Source organism: Aquarana catesbeiana, linkage group LG09, assembly GCF_042186555.1.
Source record: "Aquarana catesbeiana isolate 2022-GZ linkage group LG09, ASM4218655v1, whole genome shotgun sequence".
Lineage (NCBI taxonomy): Eukaryota > Metazoa > Chordata > Amphibia > Anura > Ranidae > Aquarana > Aquarana catesbeiana.
This window is the reverse complement of record NC_133332.1, coordinates 114,651,732-114,665,457: the sequence shown is the minus strand read 5'-3', so window position 1 is coordinate 114,665,457 and position 13,726 is coordinate 114,651,732. Positions and strand designations below refer to the sequence as shown.

At 48.4% G+C, this 13,726-nt stretch overlaps 1 protein-coding gene across 1 annotated transcript in view; it reads left to right on the top strand.

Annotated features, from left to right (window-relative positions):
* RAP2C (RAP2C, member of RAS oncogene family) overlaps positions 1-13,726 on the top strand; it is a 77,943-nt gene that overhangs the window by 17,165 nt on the left and 47,052 nt on the right. The window contains exon 2 of the mRNA XM_073599167.1: positions 11,809-12,304. Coding sequence (XP_073455268.1) covers positions 12,032-12,304 — 273 coding nt within the window. The 5' untranslated portion in view covers positions 11,809-12,031. The remainder of the gene's footprint in view (positions 1-11,808; positions 12,305-13,726) is intronic.

Below are 13,726 nucleotides of genomic sequence, written 5' to 3'. Positions count from 1 at the left end.
CCTAGCTGTACTGTCTGTATAGAGGGAGCCCCCCTAGCTGTACTGTCTGTATAGAGGGAGCCCCCCTAGCTGTACTGTCTGTATAGAGGGAGCCCCCCTAGCTGTACTGTCTGTATAGAGGGAGCCCCCCTAGCTGTACTGTCTGTATAGAGGGAGCCCCCCTAGCTGTACTGTCTGTATAGAGGGAGCCCCCCTAGCTGTACTGTCTGTATAGAGGGAGCCCCCCTAGCTGTACTGTCTGTATAGAGGGAGCCCCCCTAGCTGTACTGTCTGTATAGAGGGAGCCCCCCTAGCTGTACTGTCTGTATAGAGGGAGCCCCCCTAGCTGTACTGTCTGTATAGAGGGTGCCCCCCTATCTGTACTGTCTGTATAGAGGGGGGGGGGAGCCCCCTCTGCGTACTGTTTATGTAGGGGGAGGGGGGAGCCCCCTAGCTGTACTGTCTGTATAGGGGGAGCCCCCCTAGCTGTACTGTCTGTATAGGGGGAGCCCCCCTAGCTGTACTGTCTGTATAGGGGGAGCCCCCCTAGCTGTACTGTCTGTATAGGGGGAGCCCCCCTAGCTGTACTGTCTGTATAGGGGGAGCCCCCCTAGCTGTACTGTCTGTATAGGGGGAGCCCCCCTAGCTGTACTGTCTGTATAGGGGGAGCCCCCCTAGCTGTACTGTCTGTATAGAGGGAGCCCCCCTAGCTGTACTGTCTGTATAGAGGGAGCCCCCCTAGCTGTACTGTCTGTATAGAGGGAGCCCCCCTAGCTGTACTGTCTGTATAGAGGGAGCCCCCCTAGCTGTACTGTCTGTATAGAGGGAGCCCCCCTAGCTGTACTGTCTGTATAGAGGGAGCCCCCCTAGCTGTACTGTCTGTATAGAGGGAGCCCCCCTAGCTGTACTGTCTGTATAGAGGGAGCCCCCCTAGCTGTACTGTCTGTATAGAGGGAGCCCCCCTAGCTGTACTGTCTGTATAGAGGGAGCCCCCCTAGCTGTACTGTCTGTATAGAGGGGGGGGAGCCCCCCTAGCTGTACTGTCTGTATAGAGGGGGGAGCCAGTAGAATTCTCTCCTGCGCTCAGGTGTCCAGTAACTACGTATGTGGTGCGACCAACTTTTTGAAATAATGCCTGATGTCTTGCAGCCCTCCTTAGAACAATGGGTATTCATATAATAAAGGGAAACAAAAAGGAGGGCGCGCGCACCGACCTAGTGCATTACCACTGATAAAACTTTATTGTAGCATTAAAACAGCAAGATATATACTCACAAAGGAGCAGATACGCTGTTCTGAAGGTCGACACACCAGGAACTAATGTCGAGAGGGTCAAACCAATGGAATGACTTTCGGGGGAGAACCCCTTTCTTCAGAGCCTTTCTTTATTCAGAGCCTAGGCGGGCAATGGCTAGTCTCTCGTAGTTGCCTCTACTTATGTGTGTCTGCAAGGCCCAATTGATAGCGACGCCCACTCCAATAGGAAACGCCCATTATTTTTTGATGTAATTTAATCTATCTGTTTATTATTTTCATAAATGTAATTTTTCCTCCTTTTTTTTTTTTTTTTTTTTTTTTTATTTATTTATTTTTATTGGCCTATAGTTTCTCTATATGGGTACATTTTATGACTCTTTATCATGATAATGTATATAAATTTCATTTATAGATCTTTTATTTTTCATTTTTTGCTAATTTATCTAATTTCATTACACAATAGTAATTTATTCACCTTGGATGGATGCTTCTGCGGACTGCATTGAGATTAATTATCTGATTTGTAATATTTTATCTTTATTCTTAACTTCAAAATGTATTTTTTTTATGTGTGCCTGTGAGCTGCCTTCTGCCCTGATTGATATGCCGCCTCCCCTGTATAATCAGTGCCTGGTATTAGATTGTACATAGACCAGTGGAGAGGTGCGCGCACAGGTAATGGTGCGTGCGCACCCTGTATTACTATCAATCCAGCTCTATTAAGGCGAACCCAATAGCAGCCGGAAGTAGTGGGTGGAACGCAAACACACCCGCGCTTCCGGGCCGCGCCCCCTACACTTAGCGTCCTATGACACGTGCGGAAAGGGGAAGTGACGCCGTGACTGGCCAGAAGTTGCGGGTGGAACGCAACGGCACCCGCACTTCCTGGTCTTTTGAGCAGCGTGCGTTCCACCCGCTGGTAACATCGCCTCCATGGCTCCTGGGAGCCTACGATGCCCCTCAACACCTCCCCATACCAGCCCACAGCAAAGGACCATTCTGTTGGCGACATGCAGGAGGTATGATATGTCTGTTCACCCTCCTTTTAGAGGGTGGTTATGCCAAACAGTTGCGCTTGGATATTTGTATCTTATGCAGATGGTACCATATGTATGGGTGTAGTACATTAGTACTAAACAATGATAATAGTATTGGTTCCCTGCTGTTGGATTAAAGGTCATATCTAGGAGGGATGGGGCCAGGGAGGGGATGGCCATATGGGTGGGTGTTTCCTATTGAAGTGGGCGTCGCTATCAATTGGCCCTTGCAGACCCAGACACACATAAGTAGAGGCAACTACGAGAGACTAGTCATTGCCCGCCTAGGCTCTGAAGAAAGGGGTGCTTCCCCAAAACGCGTCAGCAATCAGTCATTCCATTGGTTTGACCCTCTGGACATTAGGTCCTGGTGTGTCGACCTTCAGAACAGCGTATCTGCGCCTTTGTCAAAGCCTTTATGAATGCTCGTTTGTGAGTATATATCTTGCTTTTTGCACTAGGTCGGTGCGCCCTCCTTCTTCTTTTTGTTTCCCTTTAGAGGGGGGAGCCCCCTATCTGTACTGTCTGTATAGAGGGAGGGAGGAGCCCCCTATCTGTACTGTCTTTATAGAGGGAGGGGGGAGCCCCCTATCTGTACTGTCTGTATAGAGGGAGCCCCCTATCTGTACTGTCTGTATAGAGGGAGCCCCCTATCTGTACTGTCTGTATAGAGGGAGGAGGGAGCCCCCTATCTGTACTGTCTGTATAGAGGGAGGGGGGAGCCCCCTATCTGTACTGTCTGTATAGAGGGAGGGGGGAGCCCCCTATCTGTACTGTCTGTATAGAGGGAGGGGGGAGCCCCCTATCTGTACTGTCTGTATAGAGGGAGCCCCCTATCTGTACTGTCTGTATAGAGGGAGCCCCCTATCTGTACTGTCTGTATAGAGGGAGCCCCCTATCTGTACTGTCTGTATAGAGGGAGCCCCCCTATCTGTACTGTCTGTATAGAGGGAGCCCCCCTATCTGTACTGTCTGTATAGAGGGAGCCCCCCTATCTGTACTGTCTGTATAGAGGGAGCCCCCTATCTGTACTGTCTGTATAGAGGGAGCCCCCTATCTGTACTGTCTGTATAGAGGGAGCCCCCTATCTGTACTGTCTGTATAGAGGGAGCCCCCTATCTGTACTGTCTGTATAGAGGGAGCCCCCTATCTGTACTGTCTGTATAGAGGGAGCCCCCCTATCTGTACTGTCTGTATAGAGGGAGCCCCCCTATCTGTACTGTCTGTATAGAGGGAGCCCCCCTATCTGTACTGTCTGTATAGAGGGAGCCCCCCTATCTGTACTGTCTGTATAGAGGGAGCCCCCCTATCTGTACTGTCTGTATAGAGGGAGCCCCCCTATCTGTACTGTCTGTATAGAGGGAGCCCCCCTATCTGTACTGTCTGTATAGAGGGAGCCCCCCTATCTGTACTGTCTGTATAGAGGGAGCCCCCCTATCTGTACTGTCTGTATAGAGGGAGCCCCCCTATCTGTACTGTCTGTATAGAGGGAGCCCCCCTATCTGTACTGTCTGTATAGAGGGAGCCCCCCTATCTGTACTGTCTGTATAGAGGGAGCCCCCCTATCTGTACTGTCTGTATAGAGGGAGCCCCCCTATCTGTACTGTCTGTATAGAGGGAGCCCCCCTATCTGTACTGTCTGTATAGAGGGAGCCCCCTATCTGTACTGTCTGTATGGAGGGAGCCCCCCTATCTGTACTGTCTGTATGGAGGGAGCCCCCCTATCTGTACTGTCTGTATAGAGGGAGGGGTAGCCCCCCTATCTGTACTGTCTGTATAGAGGGAGCCCCCTATCTGTACTGTCTGTATAGAGGGGGGGGGCCCCCTATCTGTACTGTCTGTATAGAGGGGGGGGGCCCCCTATCTGTACTGTCTGTATAGAGGGGGGGGGCCCCCTATCTGTACTGTCTGTATAGAGGGGGGGGGCCCCCTATCTGTACTGTCTGTATAGAGGGGGGGGCCCCCTATCTGTACTGTCTGTATAGAGGGGGGGCCCCCTATCTGTACTGTCTGTATAGAGGGGGGGGGGCCCCTATCTGTACTGTCTGTATAGAGGGGGGGGGCCCCCTATCTGTACTGTCTGTATAGAGGGGGGGGGGCCCCTATCTGTACTGTCTGTATAGAGGGGGGGGCCCCTATCTGTACTGTCTGTATAGAGGGGGGGGGGCCCCCTATCTGTACTGTCTGTATAGAGGGGGGGGGGCCCCCTATCTGTACTGTCTGTATAGAGGGGGGCCCCCCCTATCTGTACTGTCTGTATAGAGGGGGGGCCCCCCTATCTGTACTGTCTGTATAGAGGGGGGCCCCCCTATCTGTACTGTCTGTATAGAGGGGGGCCCCCCCTATCTGTACTGTCTGTATAGAGGGGGGGGCCCCCCTATCTGTACTGTCTGTATAGAGGGGGGGGCCCCCCTATCTGTACTGTCTGTATAGAGGGGGGGGCCCCCCTATCTGTACTGTCTGTATAGAGGGGGGGGGCCCCCCCTATCTGTACTGTCTGTATAGAGGGGGGGGGGGCCCCCCTATCTGTACTGTCTGTATAGAGGGGGGGGCCCCCCCTATCTGTACTGTCTGTATAGAGGGAGCCCCCTAGCTGTACTGTCTGTATAGAGGGAGCCCCCCTAGCTGTACTGTCTGTATAGAGGGAGCCCCCCTAGCTGTACTGTCTGTATAGAGGGGGGGCCCCCTATCTGTACTGTCTGTATAGAGGGGGGGGGCCCCCTATCTGTACTGTCTGTATAGAGGGGGGGGGCCCCCTATCTGTACTGTCTGTATAGAGGGGGGGGGCCCCCTATCTGTACTGTCTGTATAGAGGGGGGGGGGCCCCTATCTGTACTGTCTGTATAGAGGGGGGGGGCCCCCTATCTGTACTGTCTGTATAGAGGGGGGGGGCCCCCTATCTGTACTGTCTGTATAGAGGGGGGGGGGCCCCTATCTGTACTGTCTGTATAGAGGGGGGGGGGGCCCCTATCTGTACTGTCTGTATAGGGGGGGGGCCCCCTATCTGTACTGTCTGTATAGAGGGGGGGGGCCCCCTATCTGTACTGTCTGTATAGAGGGGGGCCCCCCTATCTGTACTGTCTGTATAGAGGGGGGGGGCCCCCCTATCTGTACTGTCTGTATAGAGGGGGGGCCCCCCCTATCTGTACTGTCTGTATAGAGGGGGGGCCCCCCCTATCTGTACTGTCTGTATAGAGGGGGGCCCCCCCTATCTGTACTGTCTGTATAGAGGGGGGGCCCCCCCTATCTGTACTGTCTGTATAGAGGGGGGGCCCCCCCTATCTGTACTGTCTGTATAGAGGGGGGCCCCCCCTATCTGTACTGTCTGTATAGAGGGGGGGCCCCCCCCTATCTGTACTGTCTGTATAGAGGGGGGCCCCCCCTATCTGTACTGTCTGTATAGAGGGGGGCCCCCCCTATCTGTACTGTCTGTATAGAGGGGGGCCCCCCTATCTGTACTGTCTGTATAGAGGGGGGCCCCCCCTATCTGTACTGTCTGTATAGAGGGGGGCCCCCCCTATCTGTACTGTCTGTATAGAGGGGGGGGGCCCCCCTATCTGTACTGTCTGTATAGAGGGGGGGGGCCCCCCCTATCTGTACTGTCTGTATAGAGGGGGGGGGCCCCCCTATCTGTACTGTCTGTACAGACAATATTGGAATATTCCACACAGGAATACACAGTCCTGTCATTGATATGAATGGCTGTATGTCACTGTACTCCACACATATAGTGATGCTAGTACGGTATATGGGAATATGCAAAAAAAAAAAAAAAAATAGAACATTTTCTTTGTCTTGCGTACACCTCTAAACTGTACTCTAATATATACGGGTATGCAGTTTTTTAGGGAGGTATCAGTGTTTAGAAGAGTGTGGCCTAGCATTTTATGTAATATTCAGCATATTTTCAGCTTTTTACTGTTTGTAAGCATGGGGTCTAAAAAGGAATTTCACTTCTTCCTATAAGAAGAAGCAGCGGCGCAGGCATGGCCTGTATGCCCCTGGTCCCTCGCTGTGCAGGCGTGGCCTGTATGTCCCTGCCATAAGCAAGATTTTTTTTTGAATCTTTATTTTATGTGCAGGAGTAGTGGAACTTCATTGCAGCAGGGGTTAGATCCACCAAACCTTTGCTCCACCTACTGGGGGGGGGGGGGGGGGGGGGGGCGCACTAAGCAATTTGGAAAATGCTGGCTGAAGAAGGGCTCAAATAATACAAAAAGTTTTGGTAGTAGATCTTTGTCCTAACTTTGCTCTTTTTTTTTTTTTTTTGTGCACTAGATAAGCATCCTTTTTATTTATTTTTTTGGAGCGCTGTAGTTATTCATGAGTCAAACATTGAAATGAAGTGTGTGTTGGTGGCTGTGGTTTGATAAGGTGTGGTGACAATTTAGTTAGTGTTAAGATGACTCTGATATTTGTTATGTGTACTAATAAATATGGACTAGATAAAAATGATGTGGTGTGCAACAATGGAAGCAGATACAACCTAAAATACAATATGTGTACTACTCGCTATAATTATCGAAAATATATCTCTCTCTCGCGTTCTCTATCTCTGTATCTATAATCTCTCTATATCTATATCTCTCTCTATATCTATAATCTCTCTCTCTCTATAGCTATAATCTCTCTATATCTCTCTCTCTCTATCTATCTAGATATCTCTGCCCAGAACCACACTACAATTCTGATCAATCAGTGGTTTGTATTCATTATGCAGTCTACTGCAGCTTACATGTTATTAAAAGCCGTTCAGGTGAAATTACTGTAACTACTTCCAGGCCAATTCTGGCACTCCTTTTCTATATGTAAAATCATAATAACTTATTTTTTTGCTATAAAATTACTTTTAAAATTACTATTAGAACCCCCAAAAATGATATATATTTTTAAAGCGGAGTTCCGCTTTAAAAAAAAAAAAAAATTAAGTCAGGAGCTACAAATACTGCAGCTGCTGATTTTTAATAATCGGACATTTAGGCTACTTTCACATTGAGCCGCTTTACAGGCGTTACAGCACTAAAAATAGCGCCTCTCCTGTGTGAAAGCCCGGGGGGGCTTTCAGCACTAGCTGGTGTCTCGTGTCCTGATTGGATAGATTGATAGCAGTGCAGCCATTGGCTCCCGCTGCTGTTAAATTAAATCCAATGACATGGCGCCGGGGGGTGGGGGGGTGGAGGAGAGTCCTGCATTCTGTGTAAATAGACACAGATGCGGGACTCGGGAGTGCACCCGCACGGGCGTCCAAGGAGAGCGCTTCTCAAACGTGGACACTCAATGCGTTGAGGAGTCACCAGCGCCGCTGAGGGACCCCAGAGCAACGAGGGTTTACAACCCCTTTAAGAATCCACATAGGCGACACTTTTTATTTATTTATTTATTTATTTTTTTTGTTTACAACTTACCAGTTTAGAGTTGCAGAGGAGGTCTAGTGCTAGAATTATTACTTTCGTGGTGATACCTCACATGTGTGGTTCGAACACCATTTGCATATGCAGGCATGACCGACGTCTGCGTCTGCACATGAGCACAGGGGGACAGGGGCTCTTTAAATTTTTATTTTTACACTGTACCTTTTTTTTAATTTATCACTTTTATTCCTATCACAACAATCGTAAATATCCCTTGTGATAGAATTAAGGCATGACAGGTCCTCTATACGGAGTCATCTGGGGTTAAGACCCCAGATATCTCCTCTACCTTGGAAATCATGAGATCAATTTAAAAAAAATCATCGTTCTCTGACGTCGCTTCAGGCCTCCCAGGATCATAGGGATGGCTGAGGACCATCCGGCCCGTGGCCAGCTCTACGGTAACCCTGTGGCACCGCCATATGAGATACTGGGCTCCCCGATCACAAGGCTGCCCAGAAAGGTGGCGGCGGGAGGTTGGAGGGTGACATCTCCACCCACTGCCTGTAAAAGCAGTCCAGTGGCAAATCTGCTGCTAGGATGGCTTTTACAAAACAGGGAATTGCTGGCTGAAAAAAAAAAAACATACCAGGATGATGCCTGCAGCCACAGGCAGATGTAAGTCATGGCTGTCCACCCTTTGGAAAGTGTTTCAAGTGGAACTAAAGACAAAACTTTTTTTTTTCCCCATTTTGGATAGAGTAAGGGAAGGTTAATACCCCTCTCAATTTGGTGTTTGTTTTTTTGTTTTTTATTTTGCCATCTGTGTCCCATTGGGGAGATTTTCCTTTAATTCCTGTCTCATAGTCAGATCAGGAAATGGGAGGAAATCCCTCTAAAGTGAGGGAATGTCTGGATGTCACCAGTGCTAGTGTTACCACTGGAAGATTTCCCCTCTATATTTGATTTTTCTTTCCGTTTTCTTTCAATTTCTCAGTGATAAACGTAAACATGGCAAATGGAGAAGGTGAATCTCCCTAACGGGAGCACGGACAGCAATCAAAACCTGACTGTTCTAGTCCCTCTCCATTCTATCCAAAACAAAGCATAAAAAGGTTTTGCCTTTAGTTATAAGTCACAATAAGAAATATAATGTTGTTTACCCTCTCAATCACCCATATAAAATTGATTAGCCATGTTTGATTATATAAAAACAATTTTTAGAAAATCTGTGACTTTCATGTTCTAAGATTAATTGCTTTATCTCTACACATCCTCATTGTAGATGTAATGTAACCACCCTTCTTGGTGTGTTCTCAATGTGTCCTATGCACCCAGCCCCACACCGTTTGTTTTCTTTCAGCTGTAAAACCAGCTAATTCGTTCAATAACTCATCCATGGCCTGATTGACTGACCGCAGGTTCAGGAAACAGCTACCAGGTTGCTGGCTGTCCCCTTCACTTGCAGAAGGTACCAGAAAATGTGTTTTAGTGTGCGTGCATTGCCGAATGGGCACAAGTAATCCTGGGAGATGTAGTATGAGTCGAGCAGTGTTGTGATTATATAGTACATGCACTGCTCAGACTGGATGTTCAAATCAGCGCTCTGGAGGTTTGCGGGTAAGCTGAAAATTAGGATAATGGAGACAGTAATGAGGGCCCATTGACACTAAAGTATTCCACCTGGTGCGTTAAAGTACACGTGTCAACCAACATTATGGCACACATTAACATAGCCGGTCATTATGATCGGGATGCCAACAGACCACAATTGATGTAAAAAATGTGCATGCGTCAGCTTGGTACATTCAGCCTGCCCATACATGGTTTGAATCTTGGCCAGTTCCTGCTGAACCAGCCAAGATTCGAACAGTCTATGGCTGGCCTTAAAGAGGGAGTAAACCCTGCTTAAAAAAAAAAAAAAAATTCCCCCTTCCCTGCAAAGTAAAGGCATAATGTGCTAGTATGCATCACATACTAGCACATTATGTGACAGTTACCTGCAAATGAAGCCTGAGTCGTCTCCGCTGCAGGCCGCATCCATCTTTGCCCGTCTTCCTTCCGAGAGCGTGGACTCCGGCTGTGTGACTGGCTAGAGCCACGTGTGCGTGGAAGCCGCTGGTCACAGCACACACTCCTGGAGAAATGTCCATGAAACAGCAGAGGAGCTCTGAGCAGTATGCTGCATGGACTCATTGGACTGGAAGCAGCTCAGTGTCCCGAGTCTCACAGCCAATAGGAAGCCAGGAAAGTATGCATGCACTTCTTGTGAGGAGAGAGGCAGAACTTAGTGCTGGCTTTACCTTGGAGAGGATGATTAGCTGCAGCAACGGCTGCTCCCTGGTCTCGCCTACTATTTTTTTGCTCACCATCGATCTGACTTCTGTCTGCCACACTGCCAGACTCACTGTCTGTCTGCCACAACCAACAGGGAATGATTCAAGTCCCAGATGCTGCGTTCAGGAGGAGAGGAGGCGGAAAAGAAGATAGAGGCGGGACTCCAGGAGCATTAAGGACAGGTCAGCTCCACGCCTCACATGACCCCATTCACCCAATCACAGGGCGCCGGCCGCCCAGCTGACATTAAACATGGCGGCCGGATCGCAGGGGACACAGTTTGTAGAAATTAGGATGACGGAGCCAGAGTGACACACCCTGACATGGGATTGCGCCCCCCCAAATGTTGCGCCCGGGGCCTCCGCCCCCCTCGCACCCCCCATGCTACGCCACTGCTCATAGACATCTCCATGATAAGAAATTACTCTAAGGCCCCATACACACTATTAGATTTTCTGCAGATTTTTGTCTTCAGATTTACCAAAACCATGTAGTGCAAAGGCCCGCCTGATTGCATACAAATTGGAACTCTTAAGATTTACCAAAATCATATAATATGAGGTCAAACCTTAAAGTGGGGTTCCACCCAAAAAAAAAAAAAAAAAACTACATGAAAAATCCTAAAAAAAATACAAAAAAAATTTGGATATTTTTTTTTTTTTTTTACTCACCTCTAAATACCTGTTGCTAGGGGGTCCCTCGTAGTCTGCCTCTTTCAGTGCCTGGGCTGGTGACATCACTTCCGTCTCGGCACAGGAAGGGCTCAGCTCTGCTCCCTCCCTCCTGTCAATCATCTGGGACCCATTACAGGTCCCAGGTGACTGAGCGGCCAATCACGGCGCGCGGCGCCGCTCGCGCATGCGCAGTGGGTGCCAGGCTGTGAAGCCACAGCCCGGCGCCACAGTTGCAATGCCGGCGCCGCTGAACGGAGGAGGGAGACGAGCGGGGCTTCGATCCCCCGCATCGCTGGACCCTGGGACAGGTAAGTGTCCAATTAAAAGTCAGCAGCTGCAGTATTTGTAGCTGCTGACTTTTAATTTTTTTTTTTTTTGACTGGCCCTTCTCTTTTTTAAGACAAAAATCTGAAAAAAATCTAATAGTGTGTATGGGGTCTAAGGCAAGGCAATATATGGTGCACATTTTAGATTCCCATATCCACACAGACAGTGCTGACAGGGGAATCCCTCCTGCTGTGAAAAGACAGTGAATATTGCTAGCGGCTATAGCAGCTGCTAGCGATAATCACAAGTAAATCTGGCAGGCTGGTTGTACCCAAGTTGATTGATCTATCAACTAGGGTACATTCAGCCTGCCCATACATGGTTCAAATTTTTTCTGGTTCCTGCTGAACTGGCTGAGATTTGAACTCTGTGGCTGGCCTAAAGGTGCATCAGACAGTAAAGAGGGTTTAGTCTGGAGAGGATGCAGACAAGGAATGGCCTTTCTCTGTCCTACTGAGATAAATAAAGCTCGGGAGTGGGAGAACGGTCCCCCCTCCAGTTAAGGCTATCAACTTTGAAGTTTCTGAGGGTCAGCGTTCTGTGGAGCATTGACTACAAAGCACGGTGAAAATATTTTATTTCTGTCGTGTCTCCCTACTGCAGTGCATTTTGAATCACTGTGCCAAACGAGCAAGTGAAGTCAGAACCCCTAATCTGCATATGTTTGACTCAATGACTTTGTTTTGAAACCCGTGCAGCTGACGTGAGTGGTTATTATAGGATCATATTGCAAGAAATAAGACAATGTAGCCACCAATATGTTTTGTTGTTGGAAATTAAATAATTATGCGGCTGTCCTATTTGCCTTCTTTGGGAATAACAATCTCTTTTGTTAAATATTCACAGGGGTCTGGAGAGATAGAGAAGGTGTCGCTGTCCTTGTATTGCTGTGGAAGGCCTCATCCACGAAACAGTGGGACGTTGCGTTCTCTAAAGACACAACCTCCGGTGAAAACTTCCTATTGACAGAGGATATGACCTCCTTCAAACTCCATCCATCACATTAACACCTCTCCTCCTGCTGTCGTGTTGCAGTGCATGTACAGATTGACTCTTCCTCTCTGGGTCCATGAGGGAGTACAAAGTGGTGGTGTTGGGCAGCGGAGGTGTTGGGAAGTCAGCCCTGACTGTACAGTTTGTTACAGGCACTTTTATTGAGAAGTATGACCCCACCATTGAGGATTTCTACCGGAAGGAGATTGAGGTGGACTCTTCACCCTCTGTACTGGAGATCCTGGATACAGCTGGCACAGAGCAGTTTGCCTCCATGAGGGATTTATACATTAAGAATGGGCAGGGCTTTATCTTGGTGTATAGCTTGGTGAATCAGCAGTCATTCCAGGTGAGCAGGATTTCAGCTGCAGACAAATTTCCTTCTAAAATGGATTGTGGACTACACCAGCCTTATCGCGTGCCACCAGTTTTCCAGCTGTGCTCTGTTGTGTAATGACACAGTAAGCAGGCACCTTAAAGCAAATTCCATTTAGTCAGTTCTTTTGAAATCACTAGGTGGCAATGATACTCCATTTGGGTATATGGTAGTGATAATGGCAAAATTGTTCTGGACAGCCCCCATCCTTCATTATTCATCATTTACAATTAACCAGAATGGCAAATGCATTAAAATGTTGCCATTTTCGAAATGGGCCCTTTCACACTGGGGCGGTTTGCAGGCGCTATTGTGCTAATAATAGCGCCTGCAAACCGACCCGAAAGTGCCGCTGCTTTATCTCTTTCACACTGGAGCGGTGCGCTGGCAGGGCGGGAAAAAAAGTCCTGCCAGCAGCATCTTTGGAGCAGGGAAGGAACAGTGTATACACTGCTCCTTCCCCACTCCTGCCCATTGAAGTCAATGGGACAGCGCGGCTATACTGCCAGCAAAGCGCCTTTGCAGAGGCGCTTTGCGGTGGTTTTTAACTTTCTCGGCTGCTAGTGGGGGTAAAACCATCCCACTAGCGGCCAAATACCGATGGTAAACCGCCGACGCCACCCCCGCCCCAGTGTGAAAGGGGCCTAAGAAACCAAACCATTGCTTAGACATGGATCGATGCAGACTAGGGTGTTGAAAAAGTGGTTTTTCCCAGTTTGGCAACTTATCTCTATAAAGGCAATGCAGCTGCTATTTCATGTTGTAAAACAGGAGTCTCCCACTATTCTACATTTATTGGATGTCAAGGAGTTTTCTATTTTATTAAGATAACCTCTTTTAATAGGGCGTGTTAAGGGCGTGGACATCTTCTTTCATATTCTTTTCATGCTATTACAGCCAATAAGCACAATGAACATTTACTTGTCTTCTATTTTATGTACTGTGGCCTTGGCTAGTCTCATTTCAATCCTTGTTTTTGTTTTTTTGTTCATAACAAACATGGTTCTACTTCCCTGCTCTGTGCCGGGCTTTGCACAGAGCAGCCCAGATCCTCTTCTTCTCGAGTCCCTCTTCGGCGCTCCTGGCCCCTCCTCTCCTGTTGAGTGCTCCCACAGCAAGCAGCTTTTTTTCATTATACAAAAATTTTACGGACTTTTAACAATATCAGAGACGCAGCAACCAAAATTATATCAAATTGTTCATTATAAAACCATTAAGACCAAAAAGCTAATGTGTCAATATAAGCCGTTGGCCAAGCTATGTTGGCTTGTACTGTTCTGTCGATTCGTTTCGCAATCTGCTTTCTCAGGACTGTTGGGCCTACTGTTGTCTGTTAAGATATAACAGTCCTGAGGAAGCAGATTGAGAAACGCGTCAACTTGACTACACGATCGT